The 26,692-nt window shown below is 37.1% G+C and overlaps 2 protein-coding genes across 3 annotated transcripts in view; one reads left to right on the top strand and one right to left on the bottom strand.

Annotated features, from left to right (window-relative positions):
- The window catches only part of LOC139809977 (odorant receptor 13a-like), a 602,938-nt gene that overhangs the window by 529,924 nt on the left and 46,322 nt on the right, over window positions 1-26,692 (bottom strand). For both annotated transcript variants that reach the window (XM_071773316.1, XM_071773309.1), the window contains exon 2: window positions 20,551-20,670. In XM_071773316.1, the coding sequence (XP_071629417.1) occupies window positions 20,551-20,670 (120 nt within the window). The remainder of the gene's footprint in view (window positions 1-20,550; window positions 20,671-26,692) is intronic.
- On the top strand, window positions 17,603-18,786 carry LOC139813266 (uncharacterized). Its single transcript, XM_071778659.1, has 3 exons — window positions 17,603-18,230; window positions 18,324-18,564; window positions 18,650-18,786. The coding sequence occupies exons 1-3, from the start codon at window positions 17,739-17,741 to the stop codon at window positions 18,784-18,786; spliced, it is 870 nt and encodes a 289-aa protein (XP_071634760.1). The 5' UTR covers window positions 17,603-17,738.

Raw genomic sequence — 26,692 nt, 5'->3', positions numbered from 1 at the left:
CAATCAAATAAACACGGCATTGATGCAGTTTTTAGCCCTGATGGAAAATGTAAGTTAGTTAAAGAATGACAAAGTAATTGTAACTTGAAAACGCAAATCGAATAGTCAATTATGGTTGTTAAATCTACGTGTCAAGAAGCCAGCACAATCTGCGTGTATATATTTAACCAATCCAATCGAGTCATTACAGGTTATGCACGAGCGCTTAGCTCATCAGAATAAACGTCACATTGCACAGTTTCTAAAGGTACGTGGCATCGAAGTGGATGCAGTCGACGAACTCTGTGAAGGTTACGTCAAAGGAAAGATGAAGCGCAAGCACCATGGACGGCGTGACATACGTGCAACAGAACCTGGTGAACAAATCAATGCAGATATAGTAGGACCTATGAGTGAGCCCTTAATAGGTGGCTCAAGGTATGTACTTATTCTAAAGGGCGACTACACGAAGTTCCGTCGATTATTCTGCTTGAAGATAAAACGCCGAAATGTATTGAAACATCTTTGAACGAGGCGAAGGCAGCAGGACATCAGGTGAAGACACTTTTGTGTGATTCGGGTACTAAATTTATCAATTCAAGATTGAAAGCTATTCTGCAGGCACATGGTGTGAAGCTTCGCACATCAATGACAGACACACCTCAACAAAATGGAGCAGCGGAACGCAAGAAAGAACATAAGCTTGAATAATTAGACATCTTTTGTAATATTCATATCAACATTTGTTTGAAGGGGCGTGTTGAGACTAGCAACCAAATGTTAGTAGTTTACTCTCTATATGCGTTTATTGTATTCTCAGGTTGTAGAGTTCATTTTTTGGTTAGTCAATTTCTATGTAAGTGCTCTCTCGCGCCCTCACTACTTTTACTCTCTCTTGCAGATTTTTCTAGTTTATGGTGTTGCTGTTACTTTTCCTGCGCTTCTTGTCACAGCCGTTATTGAACTCTCCTTGCGCGTTATACCTCTGTACACCGCATATATATATTATGTGTGTATTATACTGTGCTGAATTATAATAAACTGCATTTTGTATATTGTTTGCAATCACCTACAATATCAATTAGCTTCTTAACTCTAGCAGAACTTGCAGTAAATTGAGATCAAAGGACAAACCAATTCTGTCAGTAAATAATGACAATAATTTAATAATTACGGATCGCATTATATTTAAAGTTTTTACTAAGGTCCTTAAGAATTTCGTGTGAGACTTAACAAATATTTAAATCAAATCGCATATCTGAAGATACGGATAGAGCAGCGAATCAGCGGGTCCCGAGGGTAAGATGAGGTAAGCGGTTTTTATTTGTGAAGAGAAGCTTGCGGTGCATAGCAACAAAGCAGACGATATTTGTCCAGCCGTTTGGTTCTACCACGCTCACATTAAACCTATATATTAGTTGTTGAAGTTGAATATATTATTCCGAAGCCCCTTACACTCGAAAGAACCCCGTACAAACCTTATGGGCCCTCGGTGAAATTCGCTAAAACTTTAGTATGTTGTAGTTCTGACTCATTGATCAAAAGTCTCCAAAGCCACAAAGCTCTGCTATGGCTAGTTTTTTTGCTACAGCCATTTGAAGTGTTGAATTTGGCATCAGAGTGATGTTTTAAATCATTCTCTGTTAATTAACCCGAGAGATTCTAAATGATATGCACTCAGCCGATATATATTTGTTCACGTGTGAGTGAGGAGGGGGATATATATAGTGGGTGAGATACCACTAACACCGAAGCAATGAAGTAACACAGCACTTTATTTAAACAACCAAAATTGATAAGGGAATTAAAGAACAACGTAATTTAGAATCGCATTTGAATTTAACTGAACTCAAAGGCGCGGGCGTTTAAAAAAAATCTCTATTGACACTCTCTCGCTCGTGTCAAATAACCCGCGTGTGAGACCATCACAGAGCAACCGACCAATGACAGATTCACTTTTGCCATACTGACATACTGATGGCAAATGACAACGCGCCGTAAGTTCTATGGGTTTTTATACACACGCGAAACAAAGAACGCGCCAGAGATGACGAGCGTTTAGCGAAGGTCATATGAAATAATAGATTAAGACTTCTCAAAATAAAATGCCAAAGATGCCGATAGCCAAAAAGACCGTGCCGGCGAATTACAACGGCTCGACATAGTACGGAGAATAATTCTAAAGACGTCAACGCGTAATTAATACGCCGCAGCGATCTGCTCGATAAATATCGTGTTACATCTTGCGCTGCGACTAATGACATTATTGATAAATTAAGAATAAGAATAATTAAGAACATTCGTGATCTCAAGCATTCGCAATCTTGAACAATCCCGAGAAAAAATATTCATATCTGATCATATATGATCATATATGAATGGCCATATATGGTCAGATATGGAAATTGGCCAGATCTGAGGATATCTGATCAGTTATGATCAGATATTAACATATACAATAATACCAGATCATATATCCTCAGATCTGGCCAATTTCCATATCTGACCATATCTGGCCATTCATATATGATCATATATGAATATTTTTTCTCGGGATATTTTTAAAAGTTATTTTTTAAGAGTGTGCCACTTTATTATAAAAGTAGACTCCACGATACAACTAATACAAAAATTGTGCCGCTCTATAATGCGAGACAGTGTCGTGTCTTTTGATACCGTTCTTATAACACTGTTTGTCAAATTTTAAATACGAGAAGCAGATCCCATCGAATGCCATCTATCGAATACTTTTTGAGATGCAATATCTGATCTGATCATATATAATCTTATATGACTATATAGGTTCATATATGATTATATATACTCTATATATGGGTATGTAAAACTTATATCTGTGTTCATATCTTATTTATATATGTTCATATACTGTCAGATATAAATATTTTTTCCACGGACATTTTATTCGCCTAAAAGTCCAGGAAAAATATTCATATCTAACAGTATATGAATAAATATAAATGAGATATGAACAGATATAAGTTTTACATACTCATATATAGAGCATGTATAATCATATATGGTTATCTATCGCCATATATGATCAGATTTTGTGTCATGTATAATGTACGATGTGATCATATATGGCGATAGATAACCATATATGATTATATATGCTCTATACATGGGCATGTAAAACTTATATCTGTTCATATCTCATTTATATATGTTCATATACTGTCAGATATGAATATTTTTCCCGGACATTTTATATTATTATATCCCAATCTGGTCATATATAGACAGATCTGATCATGTTTCATATCCATTTCCGGCCGTATATGAACATATACAATCATATACAGCATCGTGTCTTGTCATATATGATCATATACAGTGCCGATACAGTTATGTATGGCCACATATAATTATATCTGATAATACATGGCCGAACATTCTTTATATACGACCATGTGAGGCCAGATACGATTATGTATAGTGTCATATCTGCTACACATAATAATATGTCTGACCATATATGAACTTATATGATCAGATCTTGTGCTATGTATAATGTACGATCTGATCATATATGGCGATAGATAACCATATATGATTATATATGCTTTATATATGGGCATGTAAAACTTATATCTGTTCATATCTCATTTATATATGTTCATATATATATCATATATGTTTATATATGTTCATATACTGTCAGATATGAATATTTTTTCTCGGGATATTATAATTTTTGATGTTCATAAATGTATCTGTGTTTTTCATTTGCACGTGTGTATATGTGTGTGTGAAGGAGGAGCTGGAAGGAGAAAAAAGTGCTTACAACTATTAGAAAAAAAATACAAGTAATACAAGCTCTTTTTACACGTCTATATATATACACTTGCGCATACATATACACACACATATACCTATGCACGCGCGCGCGCGCGCGCGCGCGCGCGCACACACACACACACACACACACACACACACACACACACACACACACACTGTTCGCGATTGCGAAAGAATTATTTCCTTCTCGAAAGTTCTATACTATTTTGTATATCAACTTGTTATTTTGTGTACTTAAGTGTCGGGGTCGCACAGGCGGATCACGTGTAGCGGCGAACCGGATACCTCTGTCAACATCAGCTGGGCCGTTGGCGCTGCCGTGACACTGCCTGCCCCCGTGCTTGCTAAGACGTGTCGAATTATGATTGGCTGTCATAATTTAAACTGAGAACTTTCGAGAAGTTTAGGGGGTATAAAACCCCGGAGATTCGCGTCCCGAGCTCTCTTTTGGTTTCGCTCGGCTAGTGTCAAGATTGCTCGGATGTGCTACTCCTCCGACAATCCGAGTGTAAATTAGAATTGTGCAAGGTGCTTCCTTCACTCTTCTTCTCACTTCTTCTCTAAGACACAGGTCTTATTTCACGGGTACAATATTTCCACCGCTTTCACGTTTCGGCTCGTCCAGCGCTTTAACTTCTCGCGGCCTCGTCGGCTCGAAGACAAGTGCTATTGTCTGCTGACGTGAAAACCGATCGCGTAAATGCTCAACGTAAAATTTAAGAGATTTTTATTTGTATATTGTTAAATTTTCATTGTTGATATTAAACTTGTATTATATTAAGAAAACTAAGTGAGTGCTTTCTCCTTAACATTTACTGACACTTATGCTTCGCATTAACACACACACACACAGCGACAAAAACTAAAATTTATGTTTTAATATACATATATACATATATATATACATATGTATATATTTTATATATTTTTCTATATTGCATAACTAAAAGAAATCCTGAACGTAAGAAACAAGGGGACTCACGTTAATAAAGTGCACGTAGTTATATGTGCACGCATATATGTGTATGCGCGAGTGTATATATGTAAACGTGTAAAAAAAGCTTGTATTACTTCTTTTTTTTTCCTAATAGTTATAAGCACTTACTTTTTCCAACTCCTTCTTCACACACACATACACACACGTGCAGATAAAAAACACAGATACATTTATAAACATCAAATACTATGATATATGTATATGAGCTGAGTGCATATTATTTAGAATCTCTCAGCTTAACTAACAGAGAAAAATTTAAAACATCACTCTAATGATGTCAAATTCAACACTTCAAATGGTTGTAGCAAAAAACAAGCTATGGCAGAGTTTTGTGCCTGTGGAGACTTCTGATCAGTGAGCGATAAACAGTGAGTCTATACCCAGATAACAATTCGTGCGGGGTCATATTACCTTCACGGTGTGATTATCACACCGGTGCATACACGAACGCATCATGCTCGCTTCACGAAGTAATTTTGGCATACGTGCGCGTATAGAAGGTCGCACTATGCTATCACGTGTATTACACATGTGATGGTACAGTGAATTCGCACACGTGATGGCATAGTGATTACACACACGTGATGGCATAGTGAACACACGCATGATGACATAGTGCGATCTTTTACAATTAATATATAATTGATGATGAATTATAATATTAATCGTAAAAGATCGCACTACATATAAAAATAATATTTAAATATCAGTGTTACGTGCGAACAAAATTTTAGTCTTTTAATAACCAAGAGTGCTAATTGATATTAAAATCTTTAAATAGCCAAGAATGCTAATCGATATTGATTAATTATCCGATTTCTCATGGAGACAGTTCTCTGGCCGTGGTTCGCAGGGAATCGAGTTACACTTGGTGATAAGACCTTCCTCCTCCCTTAGGATAAGACAATGAAATGGTGGGAAGCTCAGGCGGGGAGGTTCTCGCCATTTAAGTATAAATAAGAGTGAAGGATTAATTCAGTAGTTATTCGAAGTCCGGAGTTTTGAGTAGTCGATACTCTATTGTCAAAATCTAAACTCGTAGTAAGAACTTTAAAACCGTATTTAACATTTGTAATCGAGTTTTCCGGAATAAAGGTAATTTTAATTTTGAAACTAATTTCATATCCAAAATCTTTTTAATTTTATCACTCCTAACTGTCGCTGCCAAACTGCGTGGCAACAGGAGATTTCCTATTATTCTTGTCGCTGCCAAAAGCGTGGCAACAGGAGATTTCCTATTATTCTTGTCGCTGCCAAAAGCGTGGCAACAGGATTCCTGAATGCCCAGAAAAGGGGGCAAAAGATTCCAAATCAAAAAATTAAAATATCTTATTAAACAAGCTATTCTATTTGATCACGACCCCTTTCCATTATTTTTAAAATTAAAGGAAGTTGAAACCAAAATTCAAATTAAAAAACCCTTAACTCCATACAAATTAATTCCTTTGGATTTTACGGTTGATTTCCCTAATTTTGAAATAATTAAAAAGTCTGATCCTCGTTATAAAACTTATAAAATTCGCTATCTTCTCGGGCTTGATTAATCACACAACTTGGTCCAAATCCCGGGTAAATAACTTAAATGTTTTGACCCAAAAACGGACGACAGAACGTAACATAAATTTGGTGACAGCGGTGGGATACTAAAGGTTGTGTGAAAAGGAACAAAGTAAACAGTGATAAAAGTATAAGTTAAATTAAGATGATTCGTACGCCACCTTCCGAAACGGAAACGCCAACGGGTACAGGAACAGGAGATATATGGACATCGATGAATTACGAAGGACCTTGGCTCACCAGCAACAAGTAATTCAACAATTACAACAATCACAAAGTTCACGACCACCGAGTTCAGGAATGGCGATCATAAATGAAGGAACACTAGGTAATTATTTGCACTTTTCAATCAGAGATGCATTAGAAGCAGTGCCAAATTTTGATGGAGGGAATATTCCTTTTGTATATTTTGTCGAGGGTTGTGAGGAAGCACTCAGCATGATCACGCCGACACAAGAAATAAACTTAGTCCGTGCAGTGCGTAACAAATTAAAAGGGGACGCACATAGATCAATTCTCGGGCAAACTTTCAGTAAAATGCAAGAATTAGTAGAATTTTTGAGAACTAAATACGGGCCTAGGGAAACAGTTTATGAAGCTCAGGGACGGTTAGCTTATTTATATCAGAAAAAGGATGAAAAAGTAGTCGCGTATGCAAATCGTATACGAGAATTAGGGAAGCGAATACTTGATGCACAAAGAAGAGAATCAGGACAGATAAGCCCAGAATTCCGAAATTCAATTGAAAATCATTTAAAAACAAGCTTTTTACGCGGTTTAGATAAGGAAATTATAATATCAAAAGAAGGAAGGTTCGAAGAGGTTGAGAGTCGCGCGATTGATGCTGAAAAAGAATTAGAGACAGTTAAAATGATAAGGAGCGTTGTGCTTGCTGAGAATACACCCGGTGAAAAACGAGCATCAACACGACGTATAGAAGCTGAAGTAGTAACCTGTCAATTTTGTCATAAGAAAGGCCATACAGCAGATCGGTGCTGGCAAATCAATAAATTTCAGGGAAATAGTAAGAACGGAAATCAAAATACACCTGGCTATCCGCAGAACAATACTAATAATAATAATAATAATCAAAAACAACCAATAACTTCAGGTATACAACAAAATTCAAATAATCAAAATTTAAATTCAACGATAATATGCAGGTATTGCAAAAAATCCGGGCATACATTAGAAGAATGTCGCAGACGTATATATAATAATAATCTCCGCCAGAATTCACAAAATCAGGGAAACGAACAGATTCCCGTGAGGACAGGGGCGACCCCGGGAAATGCCAAAATACGTCCCACACGAATAGTATCGGGGGAACCAGAATCAGATATCGAAGAGTAAATATAGCTGACATTGAAGATGTACCATCTGTGAAATTAAATAGTTCAAATTTTACGGGAAATTTAAAATTCTTAGTGGACAGTGGATCAGGCCCAAATATAATTAAAGAAAATTTTATTACATCTGAAACCATAGTGGACAGAAATGAAACTCTGAGACTTAGTGGAATAACAACGCATCATGTGACCACCTTAGGGCTGGCACAGATAGATATCTTAGGATGTCCAGTTGTATTTCATTTAGTTGAGAATAATTTTCCGATACCACAAAATGGGATCTTGGGTTCAGATTTCTTTAAACAATTTCAAGTAAAAGTTAATTATGAGCAAAATCAATTAGAATGGAATGATACTTATATTCCCTTTGAAGAAAAAAAAGAAACTTTCATTATTCCTCCGAGATGTATTTCACAAATGCATATTAGAGTCGCAAATCCAGAAATAAAAGAAGGATATGTACCGCGATTAAACGTGACAAAGGGCATTTACTTAGGAGATGTTTTAGTTACGGTGAAAGACGACAGGGCATATCTGCAAGTAATAAATACGAATGATAAAGAAGAAAGAATATATGTACCCACAATCAAAATATATGAGTTTGAGATAATTGAAAAGCAAATTTCTAATTCCAATACAAACTCGGACTACTTAGGTAGCCCCATTCATAATTCAAATTCAAATTCAAACTCGGACTGCTTAGGTAGTTCTATTCTCAATTCCAATTCAAATTCAAACTCGGACTGCTTAGGTAGTTCCATTCATAATTCAAATTCAAATTCAAACTCTGATTCCAATTCAAGTTCAAACTCTGATACAATTCTAATTCCGAATTCTCAAAGCCTCAACTCAAGTTCAAGATCTTGTTTTTACGTAAATAAAGAAGAAAGGAAAGCAAAAATAATTAAAGCATTAAGACTAGAACATTTAAATACTGAAGAACGATTACATGTTGAAGAATTAATTGAAAAAAGTTCAGATTGTTTTCACTTGCCTGGAGAAAAACTTGAACATACAAATGTTTTAAAACATCGAATTCCAACGGTAAATGAAATACCAATACATACACGACAATACAGATTTCCAGTAATTCATAAAGACGAAATAAATAAGCAGGTAAATGAATTATTAGATCAGAATATAATTAAGGCGTCAAAATCTCCATATAACACGCCTGTGTGGATAGTCCCTAAGAAGCCAGACTCAAAGGGGAATAAACGGTGGAGAATGGTGTTAGATTTCCGCGACCTAAATGATAAGACAGTAGGTGACGCATATCCACTTCCAAACATAACGGAGATATTGGATCAGCTGGGCGGCGCGAAATATTTCTCGGTGTTTGACCTTGCTTCAGGTTTTCATCAAATCAAAATGCATCCAGCTGATAGTCATAAAACAGCATTTTCAACGCCATATGGACATTATGAATTCGATCGAATGCCTTTTGGATTAAAGAATGCACCGGCAACCTTTCAAAGATTAATGGATTTAGTGTTAACAGGAATGCAAGGTAACGAAATTTTTGTGTATTTAGATGACATAGTATTATACTCAAGTTCTCTTACAGAACATGCAATTAAATTTGAAAAATTAATTAAACGATTACGTGAAGCAAATTTAAAGCTACAACCAGATAAATGCGAATTTTTGAGAAAAGAAGTTACTTATTTAGGACATATAATAGGGGAAAGCGGAGTCCGTCCAGACCCTAAAAAGATAGAAGCAGTACAAAATTTTCCAATTCCAAAGAGTGCCAAAAATATAAAACAATTTCTTGGATTGGCTGGATACTATCGTAGGTTTATTCAAGGATTTTCAAAAATAGCAAAACCATTAACTAATCTATTAAAAAAGGACATTGATTTTAAATGGGGGGACAAGGAGCAAGAAAGCTTTGATATATTGAGAAATGCATTATGTCATGAACCAATATTGCAATATCCTGATTTTACTAAACCTTTTCTTTTAACAACCGATGCATCTGGAACTGCAATTGGTGCAATTTTAAGTCAAGGACAAATAGGGAAAGATCAACCAATAAGTTACGCTTCAAGGGTATTAAATGAAGCTGAGAGAAATTATTCTACAATTAAAAAAGAATTATTAGCAATAGTTTACGCCGTGCAACATTTTAGGCCTTATCTTTATGGTAAAAAATTTAAATTAATAACCGATCATAAACCATTAACCTGGCTTCATAAATTGAAAGATCCCACTTCACGATTAGCGAGATGGAGAATTAAATTAACTGAATATGATTATGAAATAATTTATAAACCGGGAAAAATAAATGCTAATGCTGATGCTTTATCGAGAAACCCTGTGACAAATATATTTCCAATACATCCTTCATTTGATGAAATTGAAGAGTGCCCAGAAGATGATGAAGCAAGACAAAGAAATGCTAATCCTAAACCTTTGCCAGTTTCACCAAGAAGGGGAATGATGATGGAGGAACCAGAGCCGGTAGTTACAGGAATGCAAACACGTAATGCAGAAAAATCAGAAGGAGAAAGCATACCCTTCACTAAGAAGGAATTAGAAGAACCTCCGTTTATCGAACACATAGTCCATGCAGAAATACACAATAATCCAATAAATCAAATCAATAATAATGAATCTTTAGAAATACGTAATAATTCAATAGATCAGATAAATATTAACGAATCATTAGAAATTCAAAACAATCCAATAAATCAAATAAATAATAATGAATCTTTAGAAACATACAATAATTTAATAGATCAGATAAATATTAATGAATCTACACCTTTAGAATCATCAAACATTATAAATAACACTCAGAACGAAACATTCGAGATAGAAACATCCTTGGAAAACATTAACAATGATGACATGAATTCTTTAATTAGCAATAATGAAAATATAAATACTTTAAATTCACAAATAGCTATACCATCTAATCTTTTAGAAATACTAAATAATTTAACAGGGGAATATGAAAATTATGAGAATTATCAAAATAAGCCTACGCATGTAAATCATTGCGAGGACCACACGAAAATTGCAGAGGAAAGAACCAACGACGACAACTCGAAAGACGACCAGGAAGATCAAGTTACTGACGATGACGACTCCGAGGAAGAAGAAGAGGTAGAACGAAGTGAAGAAGAGCGAGACAGCGACAGTGAGGAAGATATAGACACAACATTCAACGAACTTACGAATACAGACGAGACATTAGACAGAACCGAAAAACAAATAATAACGCGAGGACAGAAACACAGTATAATAAATAGTCGTGATCAAATATTTATGAGAAGAGAAAATTATTTATATTTCCTAACTGCAAATGGTAAACCTTGTGACGAAGGATCGAAACAACTTCAAAATCAAAATTTAATACCAAAGATTAAACAAAGTAAATCAGGAAACATTGAAATCATTAGAAGGGGAAATAAAATTCATTTAATTTTGGTTTGTAAAGAAGATGTTAAAGAAAAGATGAGAAGAGAAACATTAATTGAACTTACATTTAAATTACGAGAAGTAGTAAAAGAAAACTCAATTAAAATAATAAATGTTGCAAAAACAAAAGAAATAGATAATATTCAATGGGAAGAAATTTTAAATCAAATTCGAAAAACATTGCTTGGAATTTCAATCAAATTAATAATATGCCATGGGTTAGTAATAATACCGGAAATTCAAAAAAAGAAAAGATATTATTGAAGAAGCTCATTCATCAAAAATCGGGGGACATAAAGGAATAACCAAAACTTATAATCGAATCAGGCAAAATTTTTATTGGGGAAACATTAAAGCTGACATTCAAAATTATATTAGTCAATGTTTGCAATGTCAAATTAAAAAATTAGTAAGAGTTAAAACTAAACAGCCCATGTTAATCACGGACACACCATTTTCGTCATTTGAAAAGATATCAATGGACATAGTTGGACCATTACCTGAAACCACCAAAGGAAATTCATATATCCTAACAATCCAAGATCATCTCACAAAATTTTCTCTTGCTATTCCTCTAAAATCAATAACTGCAGTTCAAGTAGCTGATGCATTATTAAAATATTTTATTTGCATTTTTGGAGCACCTAAAATAATTTTGACAGATCAAGGCACAAATTTTATGAGTAATTTAATGAAAAGATTTACCAAACAATTTAAAATTAAACAATATAGAACAACTGCCTTTTACCCACAAGCAAATGGAGCTTTGGAAAGGTCACATTTAATATTAGTAGAATATTTAAAACAATACGTAAATAAATTTACAGAATGGGATGATTTATTAGAATATGCTACCTTTTCATATAATACAAGCACTCATGAATCAATTGGATATACTCCATATGAGTTGGTATTTGGAAAAACAGCCAGACAACCATGCATCCAGTGAAATTGTTAACGATATTGGAAAAGAAAAGACATATGATGATTATTTATATCAGTTAATGACAAACATTCATGATCTACAAGAATTGGCACGAGAATGCTTGATTGCATCAAAATTAAAATCAAAATATTATTATGATAAAAAGATTAATCCACAAACTTTTCAAATAAACGATCAAGTTTTTCTTTTAAATGAACCGAAGAAAGGTAAATTAGGAGACCAATATTCTGGTCCACATATAATTACAGATATTTTACCAAATGGTAATATTAAACTCCTTTTTAAAGGAAAATCAAGAATTGTTCATTCAAATAAAGTCAGAAAAATGAAAACTTAAATAAGATTAAAAGTGTACCCGCAACATTTTTAATCTTAAAAGACAATATACTTTAGAATTATACTTTAGAATAATAGTAATTCAAAATCTTTTCTTACATTGTAATTAATACAGCTGAAGAAGAAGATTCCGATGAAGATGATAATCCCAATAATCACCCTATTTCTCAACATTCAACCAATTTATGGAATCATCGGGTACGACTGTGGGACGTCAAACTTCAATGTGACGACTGTCTCATTATTGGAGATCGAAGAATGCAACATACCACTAATAGAACCACATATAGAGGAAACTAACATTCAATTATTACAACTTGCGAAATTCGATACAATAAATGTAATTCAATGTAAAATTTTGATTTCAAGAACAATTTATTACTGCGGAATGCACTCACACATAGCGACTGTAACAAATGCGCAAGCGGAATATATTATTGAATCGACAATAGATCAATGTAAAAATATGCATAAAACCGGTACACTTATTATAAATGTTAACAATGTAATCAATGGGCTAAAAGTAAATCATACGACATCGCGACCAATCACTTTTGCAGGATCAGTAACAACAGATGGACAATGTTTTGGAACACAATATTCAGATCCTTATGGGACATGGCAAAATGTAGTTGTGCAAGGAATAATAACTATTAGTTTAAATTCTCATCAAGCAGTAACTAATATAGAAACAAATCAGATTCATTTAAAAACAGGAACAACCTGTCCATATTCAGATGGAAATTGTATAGATATTGAAGGAAAATATACCTTTTGGGAAACAATACCCAATGATTATTGTAAATTCAATCATTATGATATTTTATACGAAGGAAAAGCTAATAAAATGATTAGTGATGTAGATAAAAATTTGCAAATAATTTATTCCTTGTCAACTAGAGATGTAACTTTTGCGTTAACACAAATGGGGGAAGAGCTTCTTTGTGGATACACATTAATTAAAACAGAGCATCCAAAACTTTTAATTTTAGAAATTAAAAAAGGAGAATCTTTCGCGCATAAGCGCCGATTATCAGTAGAAAATTTAGACATTTTTGCTTATATTAATTCAAAATTTGTTTATGTAGAAAAACATATACGCACACAAATGAACCGCTTATACACAGACGTATTAACACAACGCTGTAATTTGGAACGACAAGTAATGAAGAACGCACTGACCCTAGCAATCCATGCTCCAGACGATTTCGCATATCAAATTATGAAAGGACCCGGATATTTGGCAGTGATCTCTGGAGAAGCTGTACATATAATTAAATGCACTCCGGTGGACATAAAGTACCGACATACGCAAGAATGTTATCAGCAATTACCAGTACTTAAAGGAAACGAAAGCTATTTTCTAGCGCCAAGAACTCACATTTTGTTCAAAACAGGAACACAAACTACTTGTAGCCGTATAATTCCAACAATGTACCTTTTAAATGACGGATGGTATCGAATAACACCAATTCTAGAATTCAGCAAACCACCAACGATAATGAAACCGAACAATAAACCTACGTGGCAATATAATGATCCTGGACCCCTGGCAGCAAGCGGAATTTATACAAATAATGAACTAGAAAATTTAAGGGACCAAATAATGTTTCCAGCAGAAAGAAATGGAATTTTAAACACAATGGCGCGTGGCGTAAAGGGAGAACCAGTACAAGCTCAAGGAATATCGCTTTCTCACCTTTTGGATGAAAATTCATTGGAAAAAATTACGGAAAACGCTTGGAAGAAAATTTGGGGAACATTTTTATCCATCGGGAATGCAAGTGCAGGAGTAATTGGATTATACTTCTGCATACGAACAATAAAATTAATCATGGATACCATTATACATGGCTATGCTCTTCATACTATTTATGGATGGTCAATATATTTAATTGGAGCGCTATGGGACTCAGTAACGAATTTGCTGTTACATTTAGCAAGAGGAACAACACTAAAAGAAAAGGATCAAATATCTCCGAAGCAAGAGTTACCAGAAGCAACATTAACACACATAATAACAGAAAATGAAAATTTAGAAACAAATACATTACATTCACAACAACATATAAATAAAATTATTTGCTCTGCTCCCGAGACTAAAATTAAAGAAATTAAAAATGAAACAGTTATCCACAATGAAACTCAAAGCCTATATCCGCGATTATAAACACAAAATAAACTCTAAATTCTTAAGATCAAGTTTCGGTTTACGCTACAGATAAGAGGGCTAGCCGAGAGACAGCCCGTAAATGTAAGTCAGTTCAAATTCAGACTCAGTGCAAGCTCAACGAGATTGAAATTATAATTAAAATCAAAAAAGGGAATTAAGGAAAATAAATAACAGTGGTAAATAATTTTCTTTTAAGTAAATTTTCTTTAGAGTCAAATAATTAATAATAGTTTAAACAAATAATAGAAAATGAAAGGACCGACGGACAACAGAAGCGAGAAAGAGAAGAATGAGTACTATGGACCGATCGACGGAGTCCTACCAGCAGACTACGCAGGCTACAGTGAAGGAAGGAAAGAACCATATAACATATACATGAGATGCATGTGCTTAAGCACAGAAAATAACGGCGAGATCCTTTACGTTGAGCGGAGTGATCCGAGAAGGAGAATATGCGAGGAATGCTACGATCGAGAATTCCAACCTGGAAATTTTGAGGAAGTGACCGGATGGCATTCGATATGCTCACCCTTACACGGAATTGACATCGATACAAAAATTAATTGTTACTTTTGTAATCAAGAATTAATGTGGTTAAGGCCGTCTCACCAGTGCCGAGACTGTCTCGAGGAATACGTCAGGAATAGAGTAGAGTTTGAAATTATAGAATTTCAACAAAAAAATTTCGAAATTAAGGTAATTAAAAGATATTAAAAAAAAAAAAAAAAAAAAAAATAGTATACGATATTGATATAGATTTTAATATAGATATTATAAATTATCCCAAATACTATATTACATTATATTATATCATATTATTTCGTTAAATTCAATATTATTTTTGAAAATATTACTTAATATTCAATTTTAAATATTATGTACACATTATTATATGTTATATATGTTATTATTATACACATTTAAATATTATTACACATATTTTATACATTATTATACGTTATTATTATTATTATACATATATTTTACACAATATTATACGAATTTCTTCATATTAAATACATTTATAAAATTTTAAAAATTTTTCTCCTTTTATTAATAGTTCATACGCGGTAACAAACGTACCACGTATGACTTAAGGGGGAAGGTGTTACGTGCGAACAAAATTTTAGTCTTTTAATAACCAAGAGTGCTAATTGATATTAAAATCTTTAAATAGCCAAGAATGCTAATCGATATTGATTAATTATCCGATTTCTCATGGAGACAGTTCTCTGGCCGTGGTTCGCAGGGAATCGAGTTACACTTGGTGATAAGACCTTCCTCCTCCCTTAGGATAAGACAATGAAATGGTGGGAAGCTCAGGCGGGGAGGTTCTCGCCATTTAAGTATAAATAAGAGTGAAGGATTAATTCAGTAGTTATTCGAAGTCCGGAGTTTTGAGTAGTCGATACTCTATTGTCAAAATCTAAACTCGTAGTAAGAACTTTAAAACCGTATTTAACATTTGTAATCGAGTTTTCCGGAATAAAGGTAATTTTAATTTTGAAACTAATTTCATATCCAAAATCTTTTTAATTTTATCACTCCTAACTGTCGCTGCCAAACTGCGTGGCAACAGGAGATTTCCTATTATTCTTGTCGCTGCCAAAAGCGTGGCAACAGGAGATTTCCTATTATTCTTGTCGCTGCCAAAAGCGTGGCAACAGGATTCCTGAATGCCCAGAAAAGGGGGCAAAAGATTCCAAATCAAAAAATTAAAATATCTTATTAAACAAGCTATTCTATTTGATCACGACCCCTTTCCATTATTTTTAAAATTAAAGGAAGTTGAAACCAAAATTCAAATTAAAAAACCCTTAACTCCATACAAATTAATTCCTTTGGATTTTACGGTTGATTTCCCTAATTTTGAAATAATTAAAAAGTCTGATCCTCGTTATAAAACTTATAAAATTCGCTATCTTCTCGGGCTTGATTAATCACACAACTTGGTCCAAATCCCGGGTAAATAACTTAAATGTTTTGACCCAAAAACGGACGACAGAACGTAACAATCAGATAAAATGGCAAAAACGTTACAAATACGTATAAATTCGGGTACGTATGCCCAAATCACTTTGTGAAGCGAGCATGATGCGTTCGTGCATGCACGGTGTGAGAATCACGCCGTGAAGGTAACATGACCCCGCACGAATTGTTATTTGGATAGGTATATATATTATAATTTATAATATCCGCGCGCAATTTATTATATTATAATATTTAATAACAAAATGCCCGCATAGCGATTAATTTAATGTAATTGTTATTATGTTATATCATTTTATTATTTTTATTATCTTATTTAATTATGCAAATTGTGTGGATCTATATATAATGAGATCGTGAAATGTGTTAATTTATTCATCCAAGCTCGATCTCCACCCGAACTTGTCCTCAGTGGTCCGGTCGCTCACGCGCGATCCATGCGCATCTCACGCCTCACGCCTAAGCGACCCCGCGTGCTTTTATTGTTCGCCCGCCTACGTGACTCGCTCGGCAGCAGCGGCTGGATTGTCATTTGTCGTCCTTCGTGATCCGAACGTCCTCGCGGTAACATTTCGCGTGCTCCGCGTGCTCTGTATCCGAGTGCTTAAATAATATATAAAGTCTGTTCCCGCGGCGTGAGTCCACCGAGACGACTTTCTCAAGCGAGACCTCAAAGCGAAGTTACAGCGCGGAGCAGGCCGCGTATTGTCCTAATGGCGAGACCTCCAGCCCGGGGGCCGTTCCACCCGTCGGCGCCGGTGGTGCCCTGCTCAAGCGTTCGCACGGGCGATCCGGCTCAAGACCTCGACGTTAGGAACGGTAGAATAGTGACTTCGACTGACTTCGAGTGATGGCAGGACGAGCGTGTCGATCGAGGAGGCCGCTCGCGACGGTATTATCGCTGGCCGATCGGCTGTTAGGTCCATGCGGGGTGAACGGGAGGGTCATTTGGTGTCGCTGCTCGAGGCGATCCAGCGGGAGCTCTGCGACGCCGAGCGGGCCGACATCGCGGACTGAGTTAAGCAAGCGGTGGAGGAAAAGTACAAGCTCTGTGACGAGACGCTCTCTAAGCTTCTGCAGTGGATCTCCGAAATTGAGGACAAGCTGGCGAATCAGGATACCGTCAAGGAAGACGTAGAGCAGTTAAGAAAATAGATAATTATCATGAAAGAAATAAAGGAAGATTTTGAATCGCACAGTCGATCCGTTTTATCCTGCTTGGATCAAATTCGACAGGTCGTCTTGACGGGCAGCAATGTGTTATTCAGCGACGAAGTGTCTACTTTGGAGAAGAACGGTCGATCTCTTAGAACTCGATTTTACAAAGCGTTAGATCGCACTGACAAATTAGTGAAACGTCTCATTGGTGCCAGAGATGAATTAACAAAGTTCAAGAATGAACTCACGACGTTCTCGATTTGGTTGAATAAGGCCAGAAGCGTGCTTGAAGAGGAGGAGCGTTCTTTATCCGATCTGAACAAGCTCAGTAGCAGCACGGATACGACTCATCTACGTGGACGTGCGCATCAGCTGATGATGGAAAAGTTGGACGAGTCGTACAAATTGAAGGTCGATCTGATGATGAGACACGAGCTGCGAGTTGCCGAGGAGCAGCGTGAACTTAGCTTGAACAACTCGAAACGATGCGGAAAGAAAGTAGGAATCATGTCTTCTAGAAAAGAGTTGGACGCACATACATATTTGATATAGTAATAGTATTTGTATCTATTTATGATCTTTTGATTGCAGGTGTCTGTAGATTTCAACGTGAGAGAATATTGTACGATGTGCGAGCTGAATTTTTACGGGACCTTGTCTACGCATAGAAAGAGCGAAAAGCATCAACAATTGAAAACCTTTTTGCATCCCCGCTGCTTTCCTTGTCTAAAAGAATTCCCGTCTTGCATAGAATACGACGAGCACTGTTTAACACCCGCTCATATGAAGAATGCCGTTCAGTGCAAGGAACAACGAAAAAATAAAAAGAAAGGTAATGAAGAAAGAAGAATGACAGAAAATGTTTGTTTTCGAAATAATTTCGAAGAGATTTTTAAATTGATGAATTGTTTTTGTAGACAAACTGGCAAAGGAAGAAGCTGAGGTTCGCACCGCGGAAGACGAGGAGAAAGATGTTTGTCATGACGCGAAGAACGAAAAAAAGGAGGATTCAGAAGAACAAGAATACATCACGGATTATAGAAAATATAACTAGGGAGAAATTCAAAATACCATCTTACAAATATTGACGTTTAAATCAGGTCTTTATTGGTATGGATTATTTAAAAAAAATTATATAAGTTTAATTTATGTAAAATTAATTTATATGAAAAAAAAAACATTGCACGTTCTCTTTGTACATGTATGCTATCTTTACAAGAAATTATATTTAATTAAATTATATTTATTTAGGTAAATCTATGGTCAAAGTATAGTATCCCGATCAAATTGGTTGAAAATTTAGTAGTTTTATTATGTATAGTTTATGACGTCCTGGTGAAGTGACCATGGGCACAAAGTCCAAACATGGAGTTTTTGAGTTACAGAGCGTCAAACATCAGAAAAATGGGTTCATTGGCTCATGGTAGTCCTGTGTACGGTCGTACTGGTTTGTGCCTGTGTGTGTGTGTGTGTGTATGTGTGTGTGTGTGTATGTGGTGTGTATGAATGAGTAAATGAGTGAGTGAGTGAATGAGTGAGTGAATGTGAGTAAATGTGTGTGTATGTGTGTGACTGACTGAGTGTGCGTGTGTGTATGTGTGTGTGTGTGCGCGCGCGCGTGATATTATTTACACCTACACACACTCTCTCACACACACACACACACACACACACACACACACACACACACACACACACACACACACACACCAACATGACCGCACACATTAAGGACTACCATGAGCCGATGAACCCATTTTTCCGATGTTTGACGCTCTGTAACTCGAAAACTGTCCATTTTTGGACTTTGTGCTCATAGTCACTTTTTATCAGGACGTCATAAACTACATCATACTAAATTTTTAGCCAATTTGACCGGGATCCATTTTCCCGTGGTTTGGTGCAGAGTCCTTTAAACTTGTCAGTTTCAATTGCTGTCGTATCGAGATATGATTTCCTTGAGTTTCAACTTTATAAAATGTATGAGAGCGTATATCTAGAGAGCGTATATATGTATGTATAATATATATATGATATATGTGAGAGCAATTGATGCTCATATGAGCCGCACGCATGCGGCACTCACGTATGTGCAAATTTTAAAATAAAAATGTTTATAAATAAATATATATTTGGTCTTCTTTAATTTAACGTTTTTATAACTGCAATAGTACATATTACATATACAAAAGTAGGGTACAAAGTGAGAGCAATTGATGCTCATATGACCCGCATGCATGCGGCACTCACGCGTGCGCGTTATATGAGCATCATTTGAGGACGCATCTGTCTACCACCATGAGTTTACGCCGTGCAAATTATCCACACGATGTGCACGCGTCGTGAGCTCACTTTGCGGGCATTTTGTTATCTGAGTACATACTAAAGTTTTAGCGAATTTCACCGAGGGCCAAATCCCATAAGGTTTGTGCAATGTATTCCTTTGACACATCTAACAATTTTGTCTTTGTTTGGATTTAGGCCGGTATTAGAACTCAATCATAACCTTTATTGGGACAATACAAAAATTTTACACACGAAACATAAATTTCATAAAAGATTGATGTCGGAAATGGATTAAATCGGATTAAAAAGCAAAATAATGATCTAATTTCGGCCTAAACGGAAATATATACAGCTTATTAACCTCCAGGAAGGTTAGGCAGTGGACTAAGACTCTATTCTCATAAAAGTTAAGATACTATGAAACCTTTAAAGATAATTGTTCCTTTCTCCAGGAGTCCAAGATCAAACCTAGGGCTCCGTCAAACTGGCTACCGTGCTAGTAATAACGAAGATTATATAATAAATGATTTACCTTTGTAGTTTGTAGTCCATATGTATATATTTTGATATACATAATCAAGTGAAGTATGAATACAGGAGTGGCTTGAAGAATGCATGTCACATTTTGTTTGCATGAGATAAATTCTGAAATCTGAATTTAAATTTAATTACACATTTAATTACCAAAAACGTATTAACATAAAAAGATTATTTAACTTTTCATTATTTCTAATAAAATAAATAATTTTCAGCAAAGAGTACACATACCCACACGCATACGTACGCGCGTGTACACACGCACGCATGCACGCATGGATTTCTCAAGCGCTATTTAAAGAAATTGATAAAATAATAATTTCAGTATCTTATCTTATAATAGATTGGATTATTTAAACCAGGATTGGGCACGTATTATACGTGAGATATTATACAATGTATTATACATGGTATTCTACAGTATAATACGTTTTGTTAGTTTTATATGTATTATCCCAGATAACAATTCGTGCGTAATTATCACACCGTGCATGCACGAACGCATCGCTCGCTTCACGAAGTGATTTTGGCATACGTGCGCGTATAGAAGGTCGCACTATGCCATCACGTGTGATTACACGTGTGATGGTACAGTGATTACGCACACGTGATGGCATAGTGATTACACACACGTGATGGCATAGTGAACACACACATGATGACATAGAGTGCAATGACTTTTACGATTAATATATAATTGATGATGAATTATAATATTGATCGTAAAAGATCGCACTACATATAAAAATAATATTTAAATATAAAATAAAATGGCAAAAACGTTACAAATACGTATATAAATTCGGGTACGTAAATTCAAAATCACTTCGTGAAGCGAGCATGATGCGTTCGTGCATGCATGGTGTGATAATCACGCCGTGAAGGTAACATGACCCCGCACGAATTGTTATTTGGATAGGTATATATATTATAATTTATAATATCCACGCGCGATTTATTATATTATAATATTTAATAACAAAATGCCCGCATAGCGATTAAAATAGCAATTTTAATGTAATTGTTATTTTATTATATTATTTTATTATTTTTATTACATTATTTAATTATGCAAATTGTGTGGGTCTATATACAATAATGAGATCGTGAAATGTGTTAATTTATTCATCCAAGCTCGATCTCCACCCGAACTTGTCCTCAGTGGTCCGGCCGCTCACGCGCGATTCATGCGCATCTCACGCCTCACGCCTAAGCGACCCGCGTGCTTTCATTGTTCGCTCGCCTACGTAACTCGCTCGGTAGCAGCGGGTGAATTGTCATTTGTCGTCCTTCGTGATCCGAACGTCCTCGCGGTAACATTTTGCGTGCTCTGCGTGCTCTGTATCCGAGTGCTTAAATAATATATAAAGTCTGTTCCCGCGGCGTGAGTCCACCGACTTTCTCAAGCGAGACCTCGAAGCGAAGTTACAGCGCGGAGCAGACCGCGTATTTTTCTAATGGCGAGACCTCCAGCCCGGGGGCCGTTCCACCCGTCGGCGCCGGTGGTGCCCTGCTCAAGCGTTCACACAAGGCGATCCGGCTCAGGACCTCGACGTTAGGAACGGTAGAATAATGACGTCGAACGATGGCAGGACGAGCGTGTCGATCGAGGTGGCCGCTCACGTCGGTATTATCGCTGGCCGATCGGCTGTTAGGTCCATGCGGGGTGAACAAGAAGGGTCATCGGGTGTCGCTGCTCGAGACGATCCAGCGGGAGCTCTGCGACGCCGAGCGGGCCGACATCGCGGACTGAGTTAAGCAAGCGGTGGAGGAAAAGTACAAGCTCTGTGACGAGACGCTCTCTAAGCTTCTGCAGTGGATCTCTGAAATTGAGGACAAGCTGGCGAATCAAGGGCTGCGTAACAAGTGAACTCGGTCAAAATATATCCGACAAAATATCTCGGACAAAATGTCTCACCGACAAAGTATCTCGCGACTAAATATCTCGCGACTAAATATCTCGCCGACATATATTTTCACAAATATCAACAATACCGCTGAACATATGGCGTTTATTGCAAAATTGGCGTTTATTACAACATAAATACAAGCAATCGATATAACAACGACTCCATTGGCTCACACGAATACCGTCATCAAAATTACAAAGTAATATTGTTGGCAACTCCACACAGATATTCCAAAATGTTGGCACCAATATAACCAAGCACAACATTTTTTAAGCGCTCATCATAGTCAGCATATTTTTTTCGCTTCTTATTTTGTACGTTACGACCGGCGCGACTTTGCGCGATTAACAACTCGATAGTACTTTGCTCGCTTTTCAATACATTAATAAACTTGCTGATCGATGCATGACTAATACGCACACGTTCGTTGAAGGCTCGATGCCAGCCCTCTACCGCATTATTCGTTCTAGGTAAATCATTTACAACCGCATCGTAACAATTCCACATATAGATAGAAAAGCAAGGGGAACGGCGCCTTTTACGACGATCCAACGACCCAATCCAAGTGGTCTCGAAATACCCAAGAACGTTTTCAACAGACTCATTATCCTCAGAAAAATACTCTGATTGCGTGAGAGTCTCAAAAGCATTAATAACATCGTCTACCGGCACGAAAGCCAACGCGACCAACATTTTGATACTCAAGACGAAATTGCTGTCTTGCCCGTAACGCACCTGCAACCGATTGTACTTTCCTTCAGATACATTGCCCGAAATGAAAATGACAACCACTTATCTCAGCGTCCGGGAAGCATTTAACAAAAGCCGATGCGAAGCTCGATTCGAAATCGATCATAAGCCGGGTTGGCTTCAAGCGGGATTCAACGCTTTTCAAAAACGATATTACTGTAGCATACGTGCTCTCATGCTTATTAGGAGCCAGGACGTACACAAGCGGATAAATTTTGCCCGACAGAAAGCCATGAATGGTGTACAATTGGGCAAATACAGTAGGAACACTTTTACTTTTAAAGGTTCCATCACCCAACCACAACCTACAACGAGCCAGAATCTTCAAGTTTTCCGCAGTACTAAAAATTAGGCATCGATCTTTGCCACCGTTATCGTGCAGCAAGAATTTGTCACCCCTCAAAGTTTGCGTAAAAATATCTGGTAATATCAGGCTTTCGCGTGAATCGGGATTTGGCAACTGAGGACTAATTTTTGCTCGAGATCGCTGTACCGTCCGAGCAAGGGCAGAAGTAGACGGGAGTTCGGCAGCCGCACCGACAGACACATTCGAAGTAACAGCAGCAACGACGGCACTTATGCTCTCATCCGACTGTATAGCTCGTTTCTTCATTTTTTCGATAGTTTTTCGCGTTTCTACTTTTGCCGCCTCAGCGGCATGATTATGCTCCGTTTCATCTAATATTTTTCCTATAATATATCAAAATAGCTTTTGCAATCATAATACCACTACAAACAGCACAAAACACACAATAAAATGTCACGTACCGGACCGTGTCTTTGAGCTCGTATGAATTCGCCCACGGCAATTACAGTTTTTATATTCTACGCAACGCCACGAAACTTTCGATGTAGTTTCACGAACGATGGAATACACAAAACCATTTTGTACGAGAAGAGAACTTCCCTTTTGACTTGTTACAAATTTCAGAGGCATAATTACAGCCGAACTGCTCTAACACACGATCGAATGCTTACTAATAAACAGCCAGAACATATCACAATAAGACTTCGCAGTGCGACGCCGATACACGATGGAATACAATCCACTACAAGACTACGTGCAACCGAGCGTGACACAATATCCCTACAATCAATGGTAAGAATATTGATGCAGGGAATTATAATATTGTTGCGCTGCGCTTTGCTATTTCTTAAGCACTCGTGTTCGCGCTGCGCACTCCCGGATTCGCGAAAAAAAGAAGCACTCTTAAAAAAAGAGGATCTCGGATTTATTTAGGTTCAGAACGATTATACATAAAAAGGTCTGGAGAACAGGTCCGAACGGTTCGAGTCCTCAGATAAATCTGATAGGCGGAGATAAATTAATAAATTATAACTCCCGTTGTCAAGGGACGCGCTTCGACTTGAAGCTTCCGCGGAGCGAAGTTCAGGCTTCTCGTGAGTGAAGTTCAGCGCGCAACGGGTGTCTCAGCACGGGCGCAACACTGCCCTCCCTCTTCTAGATTGTCGTCCCGACAATCCGGAAGGGCAGCTGAATAAGCGAACGGTTCCTAGGATTCCAGTCTTCTTTAGTTTTTTTTTCCTTTTTGTACAATTTCGCCTGATGTCACTCGGCACCTTCACCGCACGCGGAAGCAATCCTTTAAGTTCCCTCTTCCAACAGTATTGAAACTGAAAGAGCACACAGAAAAGAAGTATCTTTTCTCACTAAAAAGTAAACTATAAATAATTAAATATAACTATAATCCTCCAGGCTCCAGATATAAAAAAAAAACTATCTCTCAAAGAAGGCTAAAACCACGGTCTTCGCAGACTCGCTCCAATTACTTGCCCGTGCCATTAAATTAAATTGAGCCAACAATTTTCGAAGAAGCACACTCCCGTCGTACGTATCGAGCTTTAATTTATAACCGAGCTCTATCCGTGCGTCCCCTTCCCTCACGGATACGTTTCTCAACTCCGAATTCACGGAAAGTCTATTATTGGTAAGACTTAGCTGTGCAGTTTGAGGCCGCTGCGAATCCTCATCCCGCTGTCGAAGCACCGCTGCAAGCTCCTTCTGCTCCTTTCCAATCTGGTGGATCTCCTGCATTATCGTTTGCAGGGCCGCTGTCTCTGCCGTCGTCTCCGGAGCGTCCTCCCGAGGCGTGTCCGCTCGAATCCTTCCTCTCGAGGAAACCGCCGTAGCTATTTCGTCGTATCCCGGACGAGCCCCCAAAATGTTGCGCTGCGCTTCGCTATTTCTTGCACTAGCGTTCGCGCCGCGCACTCCCGGATTCGCGAAAGAAAGAAGCACTCTTTTAAAAAAAGAGGATCACGAATTTATTCAGGTTCAGAACGATTATACATAAAAAAGTCTGGAGAACAGGTCCGAACGGTTCGAGTCCTCAGATAAATCTGACAGGCGGAGATAAATCAATAAATTATAAGTCCCGTTGTCAAGGGACGCGCTTCGACTTGAAGCTTCCGCGGAGCGAAGTTCAGGCTTCTCGTGAGTGAAGTTCAGCGCGCAATGGGTGTCTCAGCACGGGCGCAACAATATATATTTTCATAATTCTTAAAATAAAATGTGTGGATAGCTCAATATTTTATATTTTGTGAGATATTTTGTCGAAAATATTTTGTCGGAGAAATATTTCGACGTGAGATATTTTTCCCGAGTTATTTTGTCGAAGATATTTTGTCGGAGATATTTAGTCGTGCTACCGAATCAAGATACCGTCAAGAAAGACGTAGAGCAGTTAAGAAAGCAGATAATTATCATGAAAGAAATAAAGAAAAATCTTGAATCGCACAGTCGATCCGTTTTATCCTGCTTGGATCAGATTCGACAGGTCGTCTTGACGGGCAGCAATGTGTTATTCAGCGACGAAGTGTCTACTTTGGAGAAGAACGGTCGATCTCTTAGAACTCGATTTGACAAAACGTTAGATCGCACTGACAAATTAGTGAAACGTCTCATTGGTGCCAGAGATGAATTAACAAAGTACAAGAACTCCCGACGTTCTCGATTTGGTTGGATAAGGCCAGAAGCGTGCTTGAAGAGGAAGAGCGTTCCTTAGCCGATCTGAACAAGCTCAGTAGCAGCACGGATACGACTCACCTACGTGGACGTGCGCATCAGCTGATGATGGAAAAGTTGGACGAGTCGTACAAATTGAAGGTCGATCTGATGATGAGACACGAGCTGCGAGTTGCCGAGGAGCAGCGTGAACTTAGCTTGAACAACTCGAAACGACGCGGAAAGAAAGTAAGAATCATGTCTTCTAGAAAAGAGTTGGATGCACATACAGATTTGATATAATAATAGTCTTTGTATCTATTTATGATCTTTTGATTGCAGGTGTCTGTAGATTTTAACGTGAGAGAATATTGTACGATGTGCGATCTGAATTTATACGGAACCTTGTCTACGCTTAGAAAGAGCGAAAAGCATCAACAATTGAAAACCTTTTTGCATCCCCGCTGCTTCCCTTGTCTAAAAGAATTCCCGTCTCGCATAGAATACGACGA

Source organism: Temnothorax longispinosus, chromosome 1, assembly GCF_030848805.1.
Source record: "Temnothorax longispinosus isolate EJ_2023e chromosome 1, Tlon_JGU_v1, whole genome shotgun sequence".
Classification (NCBI taxonomy): domain Eukaryota; kingdom Metazoa; phylum Arthropoda; class Insecta; order Hymenoptera; family Formicidae; genus Temnothorax; species Temnothorax longispinosus.
This window is presented reverse-complemented; position numbering and strand designations above follow the sequence as displayed.

Excerpts from the sequence above, each read along its gene's own strand:
- LOC139813266 (XM_071778659.1), top strand. The coding sequence starts at position 17,739 with ATGAAAGAAATAAAGGAAGATTTTGAATCGCACAGTCGATCCGTTTTA. Across the intron at positions 18,231-18,323 it reads CGAAACGATGCGGAAAGAAA|GTGTCTGTAGATTTCAACGT; the intron begins GTAGGAATCATG and ends TTTTGATTGCAG. Across the intron at positions 18,565-18,649 it reads ACGAAAAAATAAAAAGAAAG|ACAAACTGGCAAAGGAAGAA; the intron begins GTAATGAAGAAA and ends TTGTTTTTGTAG.